Here is a 20,814-nt window from a genome sequence, read left to right on the forward strand (position 1 = left end):
TCTTTTCCTTGATCTGTGTTTAAGGAAATTACATATAAAACACGTATATATATATATATATATATAGGGTATTTCAAGTTCAACGAGACATGGCTAATGTTTTATCCATATAAGAGGATGTTAAAATTGGGTTAGAGTTGAAAAATCAACGAGATGTAGTGAAGATGTCTTCTTTACGAATCTCGATTGAAACATCCCACTTACCAAAAATTTCCGATCAGGGCCCCAAAAGTACGTTTTCTTGGGGTAAGGTTGTCAACTCGTGTTGTTGTAATTGAAAGAACATGTGGTTTTGTCGTGTGTTTACAACATTAAATTTTGAATCCTTGATCCGAGGGAGAGACTATAGTACGGCTCTGAATCTAGAAATCTATTGCTCAGCTAATTATAGAAATATCCCAAAAATCTATTTGTTGAGTTTCAAAAAATATAAAAATAAAACTAACAAAATAATTGATTTTGCCGAGAGTAACGAATGATAGAATGAATGCTGAAAACTGTGAAATAAGAAGAAGAAATTTTCAGCTAGACTACTTGTCTACTATTTATCAAAAGTTCAATATTGAATAAAATTCTAAACTTGACTTTGTTATTTATTAAAAAAAAAAGAAAAAATCTGAAAACGTAACAACAAGACCTAAAACATAATCTAATTGAAATATAAAATAAAAACTCTATAAATTAATACTCAATAAATTAATAAATTTTATAAATTAATAATCTTTTATAGTTTTGAATTGGACCAGTTCAAAATGACATATTTTGATAAGAAAATAATTTTAATAAAATTTCTATGTAAATATATAATCTCATTAATATCATAAATTAATAATTACTATAAATATAATATAATATAAAATATATAAGTAAGATAATCTACTAAAATATAAATTTAGTAAATTTTTAATTATTTATTTTAAATTTAAAATTTTTGAACTCATTTTTAATTTTTGAAGGAATGTTTTAAAGTTTAAAGAATCTATAAAAAAAATCCCTTTTAAAATTAATAAAAGATAAAAAATATTTTTTGTTTAAAATTTATAAATTAATAACTCTATATTAATAAATATCAAAATTCTAATATTATTAATTTATAAAGTTTTTACTGTATATAGGGTTTATCTATTGACTCAATAGTAATCCTATGATTTTCTTTTTCCTCCGTTACTTATTTTTTTGCCCCAATTCCCAAACCTATAAGGTTTTGAAATCAAATTAAACCCTCAAAAAAGTGTTGCACTATTAAAAGAAGTTGAAACTTGATTGTTCACATTCCTTACCTCACAAGATTCTCTCTCTTTTTTCTTTCTCTTTTTTTTGGTCCACTTTCTCTGTGTCCTAAACCCTGTAGAATCTTTTCCTCCTTGATTCTCTCCCATCTTCTTTTTTTTTTTTTTTGTTTAGTTTAGTTTCTCTATCGGGGGAGTATGCAGCAGCAGGCGCCGATGAGGAACTCACCGTCCAAGATTGTGTCGGGGGGGTATTCTCGTAACTTCACCGACACTGTCTGGTCTCCCTTTGTCAAGTCCGGTTTCGGAATATCTCCCAACAGATCATACGCCGTCTTCTCCCTCCTCATCCTCCTCATCGTTGGCGCGTTCATCTCCACGCGCCTCCTACTCGACCCTACCGTAAGTCCTCTAAACGACGCTCAAACTTGTCGTTTTATTCCGAATCGACAATCCCTCTCTCGGTGTATGTGTTATATTAATGCGACTGCTACTTTTTCAAACACTTTGAATTTTATTCTGTCACGTGAGAATTTTTTAGAAAAGAGTCTTGGTGGTGATGTTGTCGGCTCCCTGACAAATCACGCAGAATCTGACACGTGTTCACTGTGGGACCCGTGTATGACTTTTTCAAGTGAATTAGCTGTAACCCTCTACTACTCACAAGTCATCATTGTTTTTTCAAACTCAATAGGCTCTGATTGAGAAAGAAGCCGTGACGACGACGAATACCAAAACAGAGACGGCATCCCCAAATTACCCTCGACCAGCGACAATAATTACACAAAACCCACGCGAGTTCACATTGCACTGCTCCGGCAACGAGACCACCGGGACATGCCCAAGAAACAATTACCCGACGACAGTGAGCTTTAAAGAAGATGATTCAACGCATTCTTCGACGACCGCCACGTGTCCCGATTACTTCCGCTGGATCCACGAGGACCTCCGTCCCTGGGAGAAGACTGGTATCACGAGGGAAGCGTTGGAGCGCGCCAAGAAGACGGCGAATTTCCGGCTAGCGATCGTCGGCGGGAAGCTCTACGTTGAGAAATTTCAAGACGCGTTTCAGACGAGAGATGTGTTCACGATCTGGGGATTCTTGCAGCTTCTACGGAGATACCCTGGCAAGATTCCAGATCTCGAGCTCATGTTTGACTGCGTCGACTGGCCGGTCGTTAAGGCCGCGAATTTCGCCGGAGCTAACTCGCCGTCTCCTCCGCCGCTGTTTCGTTACTGTGGAAACGAGGAGACGCTCGATATCGTGTTTCCTGATTGGTCCTTTTGGGGATGGTAATGGATGCACCACAATAGTTTTGAAAGTATTTAATCAAGACCCACTAAAAACTTGACAATTAAGGAACGTTATGTTGATTTGTGTAGGTCGGAGGTGAATATAAAGCCATGGGAGAGTCTGTTGAAGGAACTAAGAGAAGGGAACGAGAAGACTAATTGGATAAACAGAGAGCCTTATGCTTATTGGAAAGGGAATCCATTGGTCGCTGAGACAAGACAAGATCTTATGAAATGTAATGTCTCTGAGGAACACGAGTGGAACGCTCGTTTGTATGCTCAGGTAATAAATGATGATTGATGCCCTTTAAAAAATAAAATGACGTTCTTGAGTAATGCCAAGAAATCTGATTCTGCTGGTTACAATTGCAATTCTGATTTAAAGAAAGCAACATTGCTTTTTATTGTAACTGTTATGTGTGTTTTTGAACTTATATTATAGGACTGGATCCGAGAATCAAAGGAAGGCTACAAGCAATCGGACTTGGCGAGCCAATGCCATCACAGGTAACGAAAAATTTCTGGACTTCAAACATATATTCAAATTAGGGTGTCGCGTTGTGGCTAAACATAGAAGTTGACATAAGATGGCTTTTTGGCAATGTTTGATATATAGGTTTAAGATATACATAGAAGGTTCAGCGTGGTCCGTGAGTGAGAAGTATATTTTGGCGTGTGACTCGGTGACTCTGCTTGTGAAACCCCATTACTATGATTTCTTCACCCGAGGCCTGCTTCCCGCGCACCATTACTGGCCAGTTAGAGAACATGACAAGTGCCGCTCCATCAAGTTCGCTGTTCATTGGGGTAACTCCCACATTCAAAAGGTACAGTATTATTAATCTATGATCAAATCCATACATTAGGATTTCGATTGTTTCTTTGTCTTTGCATTTTGCAGTTAGCATGTGTATCTTAAACAAAACAAGTCTTTTAACTGTAAATGTAAACGCCAATGCATTTAAACACTATATTTGAGACCTAGAGCTTGGTTTGAACTGAGAGAACCGAGTCTAAATTCTCCTGTCATTATCCTCCAACGGTTTTTTGTTTTTTTTTTGTTGGTTTAAACAGGCGCAGGATATTGGAAAGGCAGCGAGCGAATTCATCCAACAAGAACTAAAGATGGACTACGTGTATGATTACATGTTTCACCTTCTAACCGAATACTCGAAACTCCTCCAGTTTAAGCCGGAGATTCCCCAGAATGCCAAGGAGATTTGCTCGGAAACAATGGCGTGTCCGAGGAGCGGTAACGAGCGGAAGTTCATGACGGAATCTCTCGTGAAGCACCCTGCACAGACCGGTCCGTGTGCCATGCCACCTCCCTATGATCCGGCGTCGTTTTACGCGGTAGTGAAGAGGAAACAGAGTGCAGCTACGAGGATCCTACAGTGGGAGATGAAGTACTGGAGCAAGCAGAATCAAACCGCCTCTTGAACTTTTAGCTTCGTTTCGGTTTTTGTTGTATAGAGAAAAATAAAATATAAACAGGTATAACCGGCTTAATACTTGTTTTTTTTATTCGGTTTATTATGTAGAGTGCTAGATTATATGTTTCAAGTTATTTCACACGAAAATCAAAATGAAATATTTTCATACAATTTTCAAGATTTACAAAAGATGTTGTATTGTTTATTAGCTGATGTAGTATCTTAGGCTTCTGTACCCTATTTGGTGTTTATATATAGAGTATTAAATACTTTAGTCATTGATTCGGGTGAACCAATTCAGTAGGAAACTCTAACACTCGAGTGTTTCCAGTATCTGATTCGTGTGTTTTGTTACTTTGTAAAATCTAATGCTTTGGATTATTGCGACCAGAAGCTCATTCTCTATATATATTTCATGATTAGTCTTCTTTTTCTCTCCTTCTAATAAGAGTATGTCGAATTTCCCAACAAAAACAAAAACAAAAAATAGCTTAATGTCCAAATCACCGGCCTAGAAAGTGTTTTGAAATTGGTTTAAATTTGTAAAGATAACCATCACTTGAAGAAAAGATTAAGGCGTAGAGTTATAAGATTGAGTTGGTTATGAAATTGATGGTGTAACTTGATGGCTACTACTCACTCACTCACTCACAAGTTGCTCTAACTTTGATGAGATTCATACATTGCTTCTGATTTAGGCCACAATCATTGAAAAGCTGTTTTTGGCTGTCTATCTCTAATTTTCACGTCATGTAGGACCCGTATTTACTTCATTATAGAGTAATTTGCACGTTACTGTTCAGATTAGACCCATCGCACTACAAAACTGTGTAAATATTATACATATGAAGATCAAGCTACCGAAAATATCCACACACAACTAAATTTTCCCTCGACTATAAGTATGTCGAAAATCTGCTTTCACATGTGCAACTTTTGTTATTGGTTTTAATGATTTGTCTTTTAATAAAGGATTTATTTCTTAATCATTGTTTCGCCAATCTGCAATCTAATCCAAATCTCAAATTAAACTAATGGTACATAGGCAATTGCTTATTTTCTTTTGAACAAGTTGAAAATAATTTGTCCTCCCTCTCCCGTTTCTCTGTTTTCTTCTTCTCTTCTCGTTCATATTTTTTCATTTGATAACTTTCCCTACTGGGGGAAACAATCCATAATCACAGAAACGGGACTGGTATAACTTGCTAATCAGATTAAATTGCATCACAGAGTAACCTCACGTGCTTTACGTTGGTATCACGTGTCTGTCAGAATTCGCTTCATGTGCAAGAATAAAAAAAAGTGGGAGAAAAGAAGAAATTATTCAAATCTCGCAGCCTTCTTTTTTTCTATATGCTTCCAAGTTCCAATTTTCACATGGCTAAGCGCGTTTCATGAACTTGCATTCCGTGGCGCGTGTGAAGATACTTGATCCACTATGTTTCCATCTGTACAACACCCTCACTGTTTTTATTCTTGTGGTATGGTGGAGTTAATGCAATAAAAAAAATAAATGTAGAACTTATCCTCTCAGTCTCTTAATAAATGGATGTTTTTGTTTGCCAAAGTTATAAAGAGGTTGAAGAACAAATGAAGCTTTTGTAGCTCTTCTTATAAATCGAAATCACTTCTGTACTATTTGTAAAATTATTTTTATTTTGTTAAGAAGGAGCAGAATTCCCTCACGAAAATTATGTTTATGAATATACAAAAGAATACCCTGGTTCTTCTATTTTCAGAGGTTCTTGCATAAGAATTAACTTTTTGTCCACATAATGACAAAAAATATACCAAATGTCCTAGAAAAAAAATCACAATGTTATAACACATATCATATATGGACTCTTATACCGGCCCATTAGGCCCATCAGAGCATTGTACTTAATCTAGATTCCCTATGTACTCTATATATACATTCCAGTGATTAATAAAGTTTCTAAGTTTTCACAACACACAATTATTTGTTGAGTGGAAGAAATCTTTATTTGCATTTTTTCAAAACATATATTTATGTCGTGGGGCAACGAACCTAACAGCCGTTACTTACCTCCGTCATTCGTGGCGGCAATATAGAAGAAAACCAACGTTACCGGTTTCAATTTATCGGAGACTGTTTGACTTTGGTTTTGGTATCGATTTTAGTTAGGTTCAATTGGTTAAGATGAATAGTTTATTCACTGAAGTTGAAATAACTATATTTCGAACCAAGGGATTAAAATTGAAAAATGAAAAAGGTAAGATGTTGTGCAAATTTAATTATTGGTTTTCTGGTTCACCCTGATACGGTTTACATATACCGGTGCAGTTTGAACCGGCGAGTTACCATAAAGGACCCAGAAGAAATTCCCGTCTCCGTTATCTCCGCTATCTCCGCACTATAAAAACAGACCACTTCGTCTTCTTCATTTACTCGCAAGTCGTAACCGTTCAAATTCCCAGCAACTTCTTTTCCGGATTCTTCTCTAAAAGAAAAACAATCTCTCTCCTTCTCTCTCTCTAAAATTCGGTTCCCTACATAGCTTAGCTATCGAAGAAGATGCGTGAGATTCTACACATTCAGGGTGGTCAGTGTGGGAACCAGATCGGCGCTAAGTTCTGGGAAGTAGTATGCGCCGAGCACGAGATCGATTCGACGGGAAGGTACCAAGGTGAGAATGATTTGCAACTCGAACGAGTCAATGTGTACTACAACGAAGCGAGTTGCGGGAGGTTCGTCCCACGCGCCGTCCTGATGGATCTGGAGCCCGGGACTATGGACAGTGTCAGATCCGGTCCGTACGGACAAATCTTCCGTCCTGATAACTTCGTGTTCGGTCAGTCCGGCGCCGGTAATAACTGGGCGAAAGGACACTACACGGAAGGTGCTGAGCTGATCGATTCTGTTCTCGATGTTGTCCGAAAAGAGGCCGAGAACTGTGACTGCTTGCAAGGTTAGAATCGTTTTCTTCGATCCTGCATCCTAGTTTTGATTTGTGTCTTGGTTGTTGATGATTCGACTCTCTCTGGATTTAACGATTTCTTGTGAATTTCACTTTGTATACTATAGTCTGAGAGCTACTAGTTATGGTCATGGTTAAGATTTGTGTGATTTAAAAATTTGGTGTTCATGTGAATGTGTTTTTTCAGGATTCCAAGTGTGTCACTCATTGGGAGGAGGAACTGGATCTGGAATGGGAACTTTGCTGATTTCAAAGATCAGGGAAGAGTATCCAGACCGGATGATGCTGACGTTTTCAGTCTTCCCATCTCCAAAAGTGTCTGACACTGTTGTTGAGCCTTACAATGCAACTCTCTCAGTCCATCAGCTAGTGGAGAATGCAGATGAGTGTATGGTTCTTGACAACGAAGCTCTCTATGACATTTGCTTCAGAACTCTCAAGCTCACTACTCCAAGCTGTAAGCATCTTTTCTTTATATATATACACTCCTTATGGCTTCACTGTTTCTAATGGGCTTGTTTGTTTCTTGTGTTTAGTTGGAGACTTGAATCACCTCATCTCAGCAACCATGAGTGGTGTTACTTGCTGCCTCCGTTTCCCTGGTCAGCTAAACTCCGACCTGCGCAAGCTTGCAGTGAACCTAATCCCATTCCCTCGTCTCCACTTCTTCATGGTCGGGTTTGCACCGCTCACATCTCGTGGCTCGCAGCAATACAGAGCCTTAACCGTCCCTGAGCTCACACAACAGATGTGGGATGCTAAGAACATGATGTGTGCAGCTGATCCTCGCCACGGCAGGTACTTAACCGCCTCAGCCATGTTCAGAGGCAAAATGAGCACTAAAGAAGTCGATGAACAGATGATCAACGTTCAGAACAAGAACTCATCATACTTTGTCGAATGGATCCCAAACAACGTGAAATCAACCGTTTGTGACATCCCACCAACGGGTCTGAAAATGGCATCTACTTTCATAGGAAACTCGACCTCGATCCAGGAGATGTTCAGGCGTGTGAGCGAGCAGTTCACTGCGATGTTCAGAAGGAAAGCGTTCTTGCATTGGTACACTGGTGAAGGAATGGACGAGATGGAGTTTACAGAGGCAGAGAGTAATATGAACGATTTGGTCTCAGAGTATCAACAGTACCAAGACGCAACGGCTGATGAAGAGGAAGGGTATGAGTATGAAGAAGAGGAGGAAGGGGAAGTGCAGGAGGAGCAATAACGGTAATAGAAGAAAAGACCTCTCTTTTTACAGAAAAACAAAAGTTCTGCCGGTTTGTGTGAAATTTTTTAATTAGTGTATTCATATCTCTCATGTTGATGGCTTGGTTTTTCTTTCCTTTGGTTTTTGTTTTCTTGTGTTAACATTTGGCTACGTGTGATGTTAGGTTTAATGCTTAGGAAAATATGTGTTTATATAAGTCTTTTCGGGTGATTGGATTTGAGATACATTGTTTGTTGCTTTTCCTCTAGACTTTTGTGGTTAAGAAAATCCCTATGTGTGCACAACCGTGTTTTTATCCCATCAAACGTCGTGGGAGGCAACTCCGGTTAAAGAGACTAACCGAGCTGGTTAGTTTGTTGGTACGGTCTCTGCTCTGTTTTTACAAGCCTTTGTGTTATGACTTATTAGATGATGACGATCTACTATTTTGTTTACATTCCCTCCAGACTATCATAATACCCATTCCAAAATCTTGAACTCATAATTTCACTTGTGTTTACTCTTTCTTCTTCTTTCTTTCTCAGTTTTCATGATGTCCTCAATTAAAACAGAGTTTGTGGCGTGTTTTTTGGTTCATCATTATTCATATGTTAAGAATTTGAAATTATGAAAACATTTTTTTCTTTTCAAATTAGTCTTTATTGTTTGTTTAACATTGTCCAACTAACACATCTGCACATATTCTTTTGAAACATTGCATCAGTATAATTTTGGTATTGCATTACTATTAGTGAAATTGTAATGACTAATGATTGTATTAAGTTTCGCATTTTGAACATTTGTTTTCTTCACATTTTGAACATACTTTACCACTGCAATCTTGATTAATCTCAACTTCTAATATCAAGATAAAAGATCGTTTAGTTCAGCTTGGCTTTGACTCAAGGTACCTGATAACAACATAACTAAAAAATATGAGATTTGTTATTTTTCTTTTCCTTCTGGCTTGATGCTTTACAAATATGCTAAGTTTACAAATTACAAGCGTTCATGGTCCACGCAAAAAAAAAAAGGTAAATAAAAAAACAGAAGCAGCAAAAGGTAAAAAGGTTACCGCGAGAGTTATGGCCTGGAGCACTAGAAGCCTTGAATAACAAAAGAAAAAAACATAATTACACAATCCAATTGGGGATTAATCGAATCTTCACATTAACTAAGGAGTAGATAAAGATGTAAAAATACTCTGGAAAAACTGTATAGATTATAATAGTGTGTAAGAAATATTAAATATCCAGATTTACCAAAGAATCTGTAGTAGAAGCTGGAATGAGATTATGACACGTTTTATCACATGGATATGGGCAATCGATTTCTTTCGCTTCACTTCCTCTCCCGAAATACCAATCACCGACCGTCGCAGCAATTGTCTGAAACCGAAATTAACCGGAACCGATGAAAAACTATCTGTAAACCGGATAATTGAACACGACTGAGAATGAAGTTCTGGTATATACCTTATTGTGGATTCTCGGTGAAGTGGGAGAGAGCCAAGTCTCCTGTAGAGCACTCTGACAATGATCGAAGCATGAGTTTATAAACATTCCTCCTCTCGTAGAATTTCTGAAAAAGTTCATTAAAGCTCCCAACATATCTGTCCTAAACCCTGCCATGCAGAAAAGAAAGACGAAATTCCGGTTCAGTTCTGGTTAGTTTTTACCGGTTCTCTTAATTGAACCAAACTAATTGGGTTTTGAACCTTGAAGTGCATCTAGCTGGTGTGGATTACATGCCGTTACGTTAAGCTTACAATGGTTCCAACGTCCGGTTCGATCAGCAGAAGGTGGAACCAGCCCATGATGGAACTGTTTAATAAGTGTAATAAACCGGCTTAGAAAAGTGTAATACTTATCCTCCGGTCTAAACAAATTTAACTAAGATAATGAACTAAAGAGAGTAGAGAAAGAAAACCTGGAATACATCGTAGGCTGAATTTAAAATGAAAATTGGCGTTTTAATAAATCTCAGAACGTATTGTGGGAAAAAACACTGCAAAATTCAAGATTTTAAATAATTTAGAGATTTATGTAACTAGTTTTGTCAAAGAAAAGGTAAAAATATACTCAATTTTAAGATGTGAGATTGTACCAAAGATGGCTCCGGATAGAATGCGCGTGTACAATTTGGATCGAGGTTTTTTTGTATACCCTGAAAAATTAGTTCCACGAATTAAGTCAAAAAAACGTAGCAAACAATTGAGATTTTTTTATGATTTGATAGCAAGAGTTAGGATTTCTCAAGTACTTGTAAAGATACAAGCTGTGTGTAAAAAGATCTCATTGTCCGGTTTGATGCTACATCGATTCTGTTAAAATAAAAATGTCTGTTGTTACCAAAAGATCAAAACAGTCGAAAACATTTAATCAAGAAAACATACGCATCAAGAAAACTTACGCATCAAGAAAGAATCCAGCATCACTCATGCACTTGACATTTGCGGTTTTTGGCAAATAGCTCGTGAAGTTGTCACAATGTAGAAATGTAGACAAACCACCAGCTGAACAACCGGTCAGAAGAGCCTGCATACCGGTTGATTTTGTGAAATTAGCCGGTATAGTATCAAGTATCAACACATTGATAATGTGGAATCTACGAAGTAAATCAAACTAAACTGTGGAGATGACCATTTCTCTACTTGAATGGTGGTTATTTGGAAAGCATTAAGTGAAACTAAACCAAAATACCGAACCAAACCAGGACAAAAAGAAGAGATTTACCTTGCGGGCTTGTGATAAACCTTTGGGTAGAAGGTCAAGAATGATGGCATTCCATATTCGTTGTCCTCTGAAATAAAGCAGTGACGTCTGTCATTCATTCAATCAGTAAACAATCAGTGAAAAAAAGAAAACATAAACCGGATCGTCCGGTACGATTTTCCGGTTATTGAATGCGGTTTAAGAAATGACAGAAAATGTTTTAGAGCGGGAAACGATTAACTATTTTACCCCATTTCGAAAATGTGCATCTCCTGCAAATGAAGCTCCATCGCAATACCTTAGTCTGACTTTGTTCCAGTTGTAAAAATCTGATTACACAAATTTATTATATTAAAAATAGAAGAAATACAATAATTTGCAGAGCAACTGTTCCTACGTAATGTGAATGATGTTCCAATAAAGTAACAGCGAATTTTGACTTAAGACAGACTCAAAACTGGACTTCACATGTCCAGATGTCAATTGACAGTGCTACCCTCTTCGATATAGGTCTGAAAAATCCCAGAAAGGTAGGATAAATATGTAATTTTGATATGGGTCGCGGGATACATCGATAGCGTGTGCTCGTAAGGAAGGGGACAAAGACAAAAGCATATAAGGATAACAAAGCCATAAATTAATTAACAACAAGGGAAAGAGCCAAAATTATTATTTCTATCTGTATATTTTATTTTTAAAAAGCTGAATGTAACAGAAACATTTGGACCATCGCGTGAAAGAGAGACCATAACCCCAAGAAAACATTTTTTAGTTAACCAATTCTTCATGTTCTTTAACAAAAAAAAAAGATTCATAGATTAATGTTGCTGTTTAGTGGATTTTGTTACTAAGAAAAATGGAATTGAAATCACCTGGATTTAAAGAGGCGTTATTGCTCAAGATTCCAGTGAAGACGACAGTCTTGGTCATAAAACGTGTTGAGCCTCGACGGGTCTTTGATCTATCTACGCACGATGCTATATCATTGCACCATCCTCCTCCCTATAACAATGTTTTCTTATTTATATATACATTCTTGCCAAAATTGAGAATTCCAATAATTTCCAGTTAATTACTTGTAAATAAATGAATGGTCAATTGAATAAAAAATACTCCTTACTGTAATTCTGTTTCGGATAAAAGAACTATAGAGAGAATGTTATAAATGCGCGTTATAAAGTGAAAGGCGCGAGACACGATCCAACTAGCTCGAGACACGATGATGCTCTAACTTTCCTTAAACGGCGCCGTAATTATTTTTGTTCTCGTAGGTAAGCCTTAGTTATTTCATTTACTGACCCCAACAAAAAAAGTTACTCGTATTGATTTACTGTAATTTGGGTTTCAAATGTGTGCATTTTGTAAAAATCAATTACCATTAACCAACGTTCATTTAGAGAGCCCAGCCATTTCGTAACTTTCTAAATATATAATCACTGATAATCTAAATAGTTTAAGGTATAAGTATAACCCAGATATATTATGAACAGAAAAGTTCAGTAACTATTGCGAAATCATTATTAACATTTATTAAAAAAAATATTTCGTAGATAACTAGCACAAACAAATAGTTATGTAACTATCTGAGGTTCTACGCTAGCTGGGTTCAATTATTTTGCCTACTCATGGAGTTGGTTACAACAGCAATGCTTTAAGTAAAGAACTAAACTAAGCAGTGACCAATAAAAGAAAAAATATTTACTTTTAATTACTAACCAAAGGGCTGTCTGATTAATTTACTCGCAGCAAATGATTGATTGGAAATTATTTCATAATCACAACCATTTTAAGAATAAAAACTGTTTTGTGTTTGAACCATTTTCGAGCTAACCAAAGTAAATAAATATAATAATTAATTACCTCAAACTGCAAAAGCCAGTTTCTTGATCCAGCGCCGAAGCCTTTGTCTAAATGATATGCTGGTAAGCTACCATCCAAGCAAACTACAAAAGAAAACATAAATCCAAAACAAATAAAACTAAATGTAAGAAAATAAAATCACATTATAAAGCTATTAGAAAACGATTCTTTTTTTTTGGTTTCAACGTAAAATGATAGCGATAGGCAGCTAGTAGAGAGTGGTTTATGTTAGTTGATATTTTTTGACTTGCGTCATTGTCTCAAGATTAGAACACTATTATATGCTGTAAAAGAGTTTCGTAAACGCAGCGACAAAAATGATAAATCATAGAGAAATATCAATCTTATTGAATTTTAACATATCAAGAAAACAATTTCATTATATTAACAAAAATATATAGAGACGACAAAAGAAGAAAGGATGAAGACAAGACATACAAGCACCAAGAGCAGCGGCGCCTCGAACCAGTGTCATGTTGACGCGCCGCCCTGGGTCACCGGAAACGAGCGGGAGAGAAAAGGCCACGTAGAGGAGAAGAACCATCGCCGCCGTTAGATCGAGAAGCCGCGTCGTCTTCATTGTTTCACTCTTTGAATTAAGCTTCAATGGTGAATGAAGGAGAAGGGTGATGTTTAATCAGATGACTTTGTGTATCGAAGAATGACAAAATGAGCTGGGGAAATAAGAGGGAAATGGAAGCATTTATATTTATAGATAATCGAGGTTTTAGATAAATATATGGAATTTGGAAAGTAATTTGGAGAGGAAAGGGAAAGGATAGGCCAAGTGGGCAAGAGCCAAGAGGTAAGAGAAAGAGAGAGAGATATTATGATTTTGATAGGCACAAAGATACTTTCATCATCTTAGAGTTTGTTTTCCTTTGTATGTAAAACAGTAGAAGATGGGTTGTTATAAATCTATGTCTATACAGATTGATAGATGCATATATATTAACAAATTCATCACATGGAGAGTGAACTTATTTTTCATGGTGTGTGAAGAGAGACATCTGACCCCAAAAATAAAATTTAATTTTTGTTGTTGTTTATTAATATTTACATAAAAACAAAACAACAAATTTGTTTTTAAGATAGAGTCCAGATTACATCATCTCTGCATTAAAAGAAAAAATCACAACGAAAAACTTTTCGCTATCGAAAGATGTCAAGATTTTTTCCTTACTCTTTTTTTTTTTTTATCAACCAGATTTTTTTCTTACTCGATGCAAGTAGAAAATTCTTTTTTTTTTTTTTTTTTGTAGAAAATTCATTTCAGCTCAACATCCAGATCTACGATTTTCATTATTCAATCTCTTTCTTTCCTTTACGATTTGATGGTCACCATTCAAAATTCTAACTTTATGTACACTTTCAATGACTTTCACAAACACTTCCACACGAGAGTTAAGTTTAATTATGTGTAGAATAGACCGCATATAGCTATATCGATAGGGACAAACAAATTATAATGAGAATATTTTTTTATTTTAAAAAATAATTGGAATTTGGAAGTATGGAGATGGGTCATGAGTGGGTCACCAGCCGATGGATTAGAGTCGATAATCAATCTTCGTAGGTGTCTTCTTGTTTAGGTTCACCGAATCTTCTATATATAATCTCTTTTTAGAACTTAGACACACCAAAAAGTAAAAAACAATTTACTCGTGTACGATTATTCGTTATATTCTTATAAGATTCCGAATTACATGTAAACAGATGCTAAATGGGGTTTATAAACATTTACTCACTATAATTAACTAATCAAGTGTGTTTTGTCCATTAATCTAAAACTTTCGTTTAACCATCAATAATGAAAAGCTTGATAGGTAGTTATGGTTGTTAGCCATTATGAATTAGTTTGGTCCTAACGGTACTCCTTGTTCTCCAAATTCAGATGTTTTTTTTTTCCCTTTGAATTGAAGTTACCAATATTTATCGAATATAATCATGACACCCTAAAATCATTTTCTTTTAGTGTCTTGACATTTTTTCTTTCGTATAAATGAATTTAACGAAGCCTTCAATGATAAAATAACATTGTAAGAAAAATGCAAACTAGCGACGGACATTTCATCACTCTAATAGAGATAAAATTATGCTGAACTGACAAACTAATATGAATTCGCAAAAAATGGTTACCCTATAGCAAAAAAGGAAATCTAAATTCGTATCCATTTTTGTTTTGTTTCCGTGACAATACAAAGACAATATAATATGACACATGCGATCTTCAACACGATCGTTGGGTAAGACCAAGTTCGAGAGAATGTGAAATTTGGTTAGGGATGCTTAAAAAAACTCGGATATTTTGGTCTAAATATATTTACTAGGATGGTTTAATGACTCCCTCAAACGAAACCTATGTAGTCTGGTGCATAGTTTTAATGATGAGATGATTTAGTTATGAACTTATGATCGTGAGACTTTATAATGGAGATTTTGAGGAACAAATTATTATTATTTTTTTTTGTCGTAGGAGGAACAAATTATTTAAGTTAGCCGAGTTAATATATATATATATATATTTTTTTTTTTGTCAGAGTTAGCCGAGTTAATATTAAAAAAGGATTTTGAAATTTATATTGGACCAGGGGGAAATTAATTTTACATTTAATTATTTTACCCCTCTGCTCTGCTCACGGTGGCCCGGCTCTTGGTTTATCGGAGAAATTAGGGTTTAAATCGGCGTCGAAGCTAACGGCGAAGGAGAATTGAAGAATGGGTACTTCGGTGCAGGTTTCTCCCCTTTGCGGAGTTTACAACGAGAACCCTCTCTCCTACTTAGTCTCCATTGATGGCTTCAACTTCCTCGTCGACTGTGGTTGGAACGACCTCTTTGACCCATCCCTCCTCGAACCTCTCTCCAGGTTTGGGGATTCGATCATGCAATTGCTTATATTTCAGAGAATTACGTTGCCTACTTTTGGGGAGCTTTGCCAATTACAACTATGGATTTAGCTGTTGTTTTTTTAAATTACAAGTCTGCTTTCTATTCTTCTGGTTTCAGGGTTGCTTCTACCATAGATGCAGTTTTGCTTTCTCACTCAGATACGCTTCACCTTGGTGCTCTTCCTTATGCCATGAAGCAGCTTGGACTCTCTGCTCCGGTTTATGCCACTGAGCCTGTTCACAGATTAGGTCTCCTCACAATGTATGATCAGTATCTATCGAGGAAGGTGAAATTTTCAACTGTGCAGGATTGATTGTATATGCTTACTCTTCTGCATTATGTCATTTTCCTGTTTTGCTTATACGATGATCTTACTGTTGCAGCAAGTCTCCGACTTTGATCTCTTTACGCTGGATGACATTGATTCTGCTTTCCAGAATGTGATCAGATTAACTTACTCTCAAAATTACCATCTTCCTGGTATGTGATTTCACTCTCTGATAGCAAACCAGAAAAATGATACTTGTCTCAATACAAATTTCATCTGTCATTATCTACGTATTCCCATATAAGTTCACTGACACACGTGGAGAATAACTCAGTTATTTCCTTGTTTTCGCTTCAAAGGTAATTAGGATGCCTCACCTTTGTTTTGTTTTTGCCCTATTAGGAAAGGGAGAGGGTATTGTAATTGCTCCCCATGTTGCTGGACATATGCTGGGAGGTAGCATTTGGAAGATAACAAAGGATGGGGAGGAGGTTATATATGCTGTTGACTACAATCACCGGAAAGAAAGGTACACATGTAACATGTTCAGATTTCACTTGATATGGTATTCGAATTTTGTTCATAACAAGTAATAAAGAAGCAGAATCATGATACTGAATCGTACATCTTAATTCAGGCATTTGAATGGAACTGTTTTACAGTCTTTTGTTCGACCTGCTGTTCTGATAACCGATGCATACCACGCTCTTTATACCAATCAAACCGCAAGACAGCAACGGGACAAAGAATTTTTAGGTTGGCTTTTAGCTCATTATGTGTTATATCTCTTCTATGTTATTGAGGGATCCCGCTTCTAACTGCCAGAATCACGTGCGAATGTCTACAATTATAATTCAGATACCATTTCAAAACATCTGGAAGTTGGGGGCAATGTTTTATTGCCAGTTGACACTGCGGGTCGAGTCCTGGAACTTCTCTTGATACTTGAACAGGTGGGAGAGTCAATTTAGATTTACCATGTTTTCAGTTTATTGCTCAGCTAATTTTATGTGGAGACTGAATATTGATCAAATTTGCAGAGTTGGCCAGCAAGAGGTTTTAGCTTTCCTATTTACTTTCTCACGTATGTGTCATCAAGCACAATTGACTATGTTAAGAGTTTCCTCGAGTGGATGAGTGACTCCATTTCAAAGTCCTTTGAGACTTCACGTGAAAATGCCTTTCTATTGAAGTAACTTTTTTCTCTGAATCGTGTCTTATCTGTGCCGTCGTTTGTATACTATAACGGAATGTAATTTAAACACTCGCAGGCATGTCACTCTCTTGATAAACAAGACTGATCTGGATAAAGCTCCACCTGGTCCAAAGGTTGGTTCATAAGTAACTCACTCATGTTCGGCTGTACAGAGAACTTGGTGGATCTGTTAATTTTTGTTCCATTTTCTCAGGTGATAATAGAACTATATTTTTCTTATTGATATACTGAACCTTCTTATATAGGTTGTTCTTGCGTCCATGGCTAGTCTCGAAGCCGGTTTTGCTCGTGATATTTTTGTAGAATGGGCCAATGATCCCAGAAATTTAGTCCTATTTACTGAAACAGGCCAGGTACGGTTTTTAGAGACCCGACCTTATTTGTTAAGGAACTAAAATGTACGGCATTATTGTAGAAACCTGATGGTAGTTTCTTCCTAGTGCTGGTCAGCTAGTTAAGTGGGCGTGGGATCTTTTTTCTTTGTGTGCGTATCCATCTTGACTGAGAGTTCACCCAGATATTGTCCTACTTATAGATTGTCGATATTGCGCCACCAATGTGTAAAATTTGCAGAAATTGAGTAACTTTAAGTAGAATTTTTAATCATAGGATAAAGCATATAATAACCACCAATTGGCCTGGCTTGCAAATTGCATCTTTAATCTCCAGGGCTGCCATGAATTGCATCCAGTCATCAAAGAATATATAAAAATCAAGGGTTTTGGAAATGGGTATATATCATATTCTTGGAATGGACACTCCGCATGAACTGTCTAATTGGAAGTTGGAATAGCGTACTTCAATTTTTTTCTTTCTAGTGAGACATCATCGTCTTCCCAGGAATTTCTAATTTTTTAATTTTTGTTGTCATGTGTTTCTATTTGCAGTTTGGCACTTTAGCTCGCATGCTTCAGTCATCCCCACCTCCCAAGTTTGTTAAAGTCACAATGTCTAAGAGGGTTCCTTTGGCTGGGGAAGAGTTGGTTGCATATGAAGAGGAGCAAAGCAGACTGAAAAGGGAAGAAGCTTTGCGAGCTAGCCTCGTCAAAGAGGAGGAAACAAAAGCTTCTCACGGACCTGATGATAATTCAAGTGAACCTATGGTTGTAGACACCAAGACTACTCACGATGGTAATGTTTCTCTAATTATTTATAGTGGCCTTAATTATTTATAACTTATTATTTATCTTGTAAACTTCAACTGAAATTGAATTGTATGGTACTGAAATGGTTACGCACGTGGTACCCCTTGTAATGAATTGGTTAGCTGGCCTTAGGAGGCATTTATGTGATCATCTTGGAGTGACGTAGAAGCTATATTTATAAGCCTCATGTTACATTTATGTGTAAAATTTGTTTTAGGTTTTCACTCCCACAATGTGTTTCCTTTTCAATTAGGCTTCATGTTTTCTTCGTTGATGGCTTTTCATGCCATTACGTAGTGGTCTGCAGCTAACCTTTCACGATTCTGACTACACATGCAGTTGTTGGTTCTCACGGGCCTGCATATAATGATATATTGATAGATGGATTTGTTCCCCCATCCAGCAGCCTTGCTCCAATGTTCCCATTCTATGATAATACATCTGAATGGGACGAGTTTGGGGAGGTCATTAATCCCGATGACTACGTGATCAACGACGAAGACATGGACCGAGGAGCAATGCATGTACGTACTCTGTTATTCTGGTCTAGGTTTGGTTTTTATTTAGCTCTTGTTTAATTATCGACCAACTAGCCTCTTATCTTAGTTTCCATGATGTTGTTTGCATACGTGAGTACAATTCTTCAAGTCAGTGCATTGGTTCTACAGTTGCATCTTCGTTTTTCTTTTTACAATTGATTGCTTGCTACTTTGCTAGTAAGGTTTTCTACGCTAAACCACCATTTTAGAATCAGCTTTAGGAGCTTTTATGTAGACTCTTGTGTTGCATATCAAATTTCTAATATAAAATCCCATTTCAGACAGGAGGTGATGTGGATGGAAGGCTTGATGAGGCAACTGCTAGTCTTATGCTTGATACAAGACCTTCGAAAGTCATATCGAATGAGCTCATTGTAAGTAAATCTAATATAAACTTCTTAAGAGATTCCTATCCATCTAGAAACCAAGAGGGTCTCAGCGAATCTTCTCGTTTGTCCTCCCTTTTCTAGAATCTATTATTATTATTATTATTATTATTATTATTATTATTTTTGTTATAGACTACTGATCACTGATGGGCACATGGAATAGTTTTCTCACATCGAAATAGAGATGGGAATCATTGAAATGGCTCTTTAGTCTTCTGTCTGGTCTATAGTTAACCGCTTTCTAGTTTCCCTGATAGATGAATGAATTTGTTCTTATGCTTTTGCACAGGTGACTGTTAGCTGTTCGCTTGTTAAAATGGACTATGAAGGTCGTTCAGATGGGCGCTCAATCAAGTCAATGATTGCACATGTTTCTCCTCTTAAACTTGTACGTTAGCGATTCCTTTTCCCTTGTCTTATATGTATAGTAGTTAATCACTTCAGCTGATGTAATCCTATATATCTTGTGAAGGTTCTAGTGCACGCAACAGCTGAGGCGACAGAGCATTTGAAGCAACACTGCTTGAACAACATATGTCCACATGTGTACGCTCCTCAAATAGAGGAAACCGTGGATGTGACTTCTGATTTATGTGCTTACAAGGTAGAAGTCCCGAAACTAGGAAGATCTTCTTCACACATGGGTTTTGAGTTGTGATTTAATTAACTAACCCCGTATGGTTCCTCTCCATAATACATCAGGTCCAACTTTCTGAAAAGCTGATGAGCAATGTAATCTTCAAGAAGGTACCTTTTTTTCTTTCTTCGTATGATTATTATCCAATGTCTCTGAATCGGGAAACATTTTTGCGATATGAAACGTTAGCTGGGAGATTCAGAAGTAGCTTGGGTGGATTCAGAAGTAGGGAAGACAGAGAGCGACATGCGGTCTCTACTACCAATGCTAAGTGCTGCTACTCCTCACAAACCTGTTCTAGTGGGTGATCTGAAAATTGCAGACTTCAAACAGTTTCTTTCAAGCAAAGGTGTTCAGGTAGAATTTGCAGGTGGAGGAGCTTTACGATGTGGTGAATATGTCACTCTACGGAAAGTCGGTCCAACTGGTCAGAAGGTAATATAAAGCACATAGACCTCATTTCTCTACAAATCTTTCTGCTATTCTAAACCATTAAGGAGCATTTCACTCTCTTGGCGTTTGAGTTATATATTTGTTTTTGGTGGTTCTTCAGGGCGGAGCATCGGGTCCACAGCAGATTCTGATAGAAGGACCGTTATGTGAAGACTATTATAAAATCAGAGATTATCTCTATTCTCAGTTTTACCTCCTCTAATGACACTGTATTAGAGAAAAATGAAGCTTCTTTTTTTTTTTTTTTTTTCTCTGTTACCCAACTCATTTCAACTGCTGAAGTGTGTAATCTTATAGATCAAGGTGTTAAAAATGGCAATAGTTTTTTTTCCCCTGTTCCTGAAATTTGAATGAAAACTAATTTCATATAGCCATTGTCTACTTCACTACTATGTCATTTTAGTAGAAAGTTCTTAAAACGTTTAAAGTAATAAAGTCTTACAAAAAGATTCATCACTTGTTGGGCTTGGCTTTTGCAGACTTGGCAGTAAACTGGTTAACTATTTGTGAAACTTAAGTTTAATGCGTTAAACATGGAGAGATAAAAAGAAAGCATTATAATTAGGTGGTTAGGTGGTGTGTGTTTGTGTGAGGGTGATCAC

General features: G+C 36.7%; 4 protein-coding genes across 5 annotated transcripts; 3 read left to right on the forward strand and 1 right to left on the reverse strand.

Moving 5' to 3' along the window:
* Nucleotides 1-1,175: 1,175 nt before the first annotated feature.
* Nucleotides 1,176-4,144, forward strand: LOC18012790 (O-glucosyltransferase rumi homolog). Its single transcript, XM_006394579.2, has 6 exons — nt 1,176-1,631; nt 1,924-2,522; nt 2,613-2,805; nt 2,965-3,029; nt 3,139-3,349; nt 3,597-4,144. Exons 1-6 carry the CDS (start codon nt 1,428-1,430, stop codon nt 3,960-3,962), a joined length of 1,638 nt encoding a protein of 545 aa, XP_006394641.1. The 5' UTR covers nt 1,176-1,427; the 3' UTR covers nt 3,963-4,144.
* Nucleotides 4,145-6,369: 2,225 nt separating this feature from the next.
* Nucleotides 6,370-8,369, forward strand: LOC18012791 (tubulin beta-8 chain). Its single transcript, XM_006394580.2, has 3 exons — nt 6,370-6,885; nt 7,082-7,351; nt 7,431-8,369. Exons 1-3 carry the CDS (start codon nt 6,492-6,494, stop codon nt 8,117-8,119), a joined length of 1,353 nt encoding a protein of 450 aa, XP_006394642.1. The 5' UTR covers nt 6,370-6,491; the 3' UTR covers nt 8,120-8,369.
* Nucleotides 8,370-8,852: 483 nt separating this feature from the next.
* LOC18013429 (pectin acetylesterase 9) lies at nt 8,853-13,384 on the reverse strand. Of its 2 annotated transcripts, XM_006394581.2 has the most exons (14): nt 13,114-13,384; nt 12,676-12,758; nt 11,688-11,817; nt 11,065-11,144; nt 10,837-10,923; nt 10,514-10,638; nt 10,364-10,424; nt 10,208-10,267; nt 10,031-10,108; nt 9,819-9,924; nt 9,577-9,725; nt 9,364-9,489; nt 9,177-9,207; nt 8,853-9,012 (listed from the first exon to the last, which is right to left on the reverse strand). In XM_006394581.2, the coding sequence occupies exons 1-14, from the start codon at nt 13,253-13,255 to the stop codon at nt 8,966-8,968; spliced, it is 1,305 nt and encodes a 434-aa protein (XP_006394643.1). In that variant the 5' UTR covers nt 13,256-13,384; the 3' UTR covers nt 8,853-8,965. The 2 variants fall into 2 exon arrangements, with proteins under 2 accessions (XP_006394643.1, XP_006394645.1); XM_006394583.2 differs by lacking the exon at nt 8,853-9,012 and having other exon boundaries at nt 9,043-9,207.
* A 1,916-nt stretch (nt 13,385-15,300) lies between these two features.
* LOC18013430 (cleavage and polyadenylation specificity factor subunit 2) lies at nt 15,301-20,543 on the forward strand. Its single transcript, XM_006394584.2, has 17 exons — nt 15,301-15,542; nt 15,683-15,851; nt 15,949-16,045; nt 16,236-16,362; nt 16,471-16,589; nt 16,692-16,786; nt 16,874-17,025; nt 17,105-17,162; nt 17,295-17,402; nt 17,937-18,180; nt 18,534-18,718; nt 19,015-19,107; nt 19,412-19,510; nt 19,595-19,726; nt 19,825-19,869; nt 19,949-20,194; nt 20,313-20,543. The coding sequence occupies exons 1-17, from the start codon at nt 15,394-15,396 to the stop codon at nt 20,412-20,414; spliced, it is 2,220 nt and encodes a 739-aa protein (XP_006394646.1). The 5' UTR covers nt 15,301-15,393; the 3' UTR covers nt 20,415-20,543.
* The last annotated feature ends 271 nt before the right edge of the window (nt 20,544-20,814 follow it).

This window comes from Eutrema salsugineum, unplaced genomic scaffold, assembly GCF_000478725.1.
Source record: "Eutrema salsugineum unplaced genomic scaffold, Eutsalg1_0 scaffold_6, whole genome shotgun sequence".
In the NCBI taxonomy this organism is placed as follows: domain Eukaryota; kingdom Viridiplantae; phylum Streptophyta; class Magnoliopsida; order Brassicales; family Brassicaceae; genus Eutrema; species Eutrema salsugineum.

Bases quoted from the DNA above. Each gene is read 5' to 3' on its own strand.
- LOC18012791 (XM_006394580.2), top strand. From the start codon at position 6,492: ATGCGTGAGATTCTACACATTCAGGGTGGTCAGTGTGGGAACCAGATC. The intron at 6,886-7,081 runs GTTAGAATCGTT...GTGTTTTTTCAG, and splicing joins GAACTGTGACTGCTTGCAAG to GATTCCAAGTGTGTCACTCA. The intron at 7,352-7,430 runs GTAAGCATCTTT...TCTTGTGTTTAG, and splicing joins CAAGCTCACTACTCCAAGCT to TTGGAGACTTGAATCACCTC.
- LOC18013430 (XM_006394584.2), top strand. From the start codon at position 15,394: ATGGGTACTTCGGTGCAGGTTTCTCCCCTTTGCGGAGTTTACAACGAG. The intron at 17,163-17,294 runs GTTGGTTCATAA...CTTCTTATATAG, and splicing joins AAGCTCCACCTGGTCCAAAG to GTTGTTCTTGCGTCCATGGC. The intron at 18,719-19,014 runs GTACGTACTCTG...ATCCCATTTCAG, and splicing joins TGGACCGAGGAGCAATGCAT to ACAGGAGGTGATGTGGATGG.
- LOC18013429 (XM_006394583.2), bottom strand. From the start codon at position 13,255: ATGAAGACGACGCGGCTTCTCGATCTAACGGCGGCGATGGTTCTTCTC. The intron at 9,726-9,818 runs GTTCAAAACCCA...TCTGCATGGCAG, and splicing joins CCAGCTAGATGCACTTCAAG to GGTTTAGGACAGATATGTTG. The intron at 9,490-9,576 runs GTATATACCAGA...TTTCGGTTTCAG, and splicing joins CACCGAGAATCCACAATAAG to ACAATTGCTGCGACGGTCGG.
- LOC18012790 (XM_006394579.2), top strand. From the start codon at position 1,428: ATGCAGCAGCAGGCGCCGATGAGGAACTCACCGTCCAAGATTGTGTCG. The intron at 2,523-2,612 runs GTAATGGATGCA...TGATTTGTGTAG, and splicing joins GATTGGTCCTTTTGGGGATG to GTCGGAGGTGAATATAAAGC. The intron at 2,806-2,964 runs GTAATAAATGAT...CTTATATTATAG, and splicing joins ACGCTCGTTTGTATGCTCAG to GACTGGATCCGAGAATCAAA.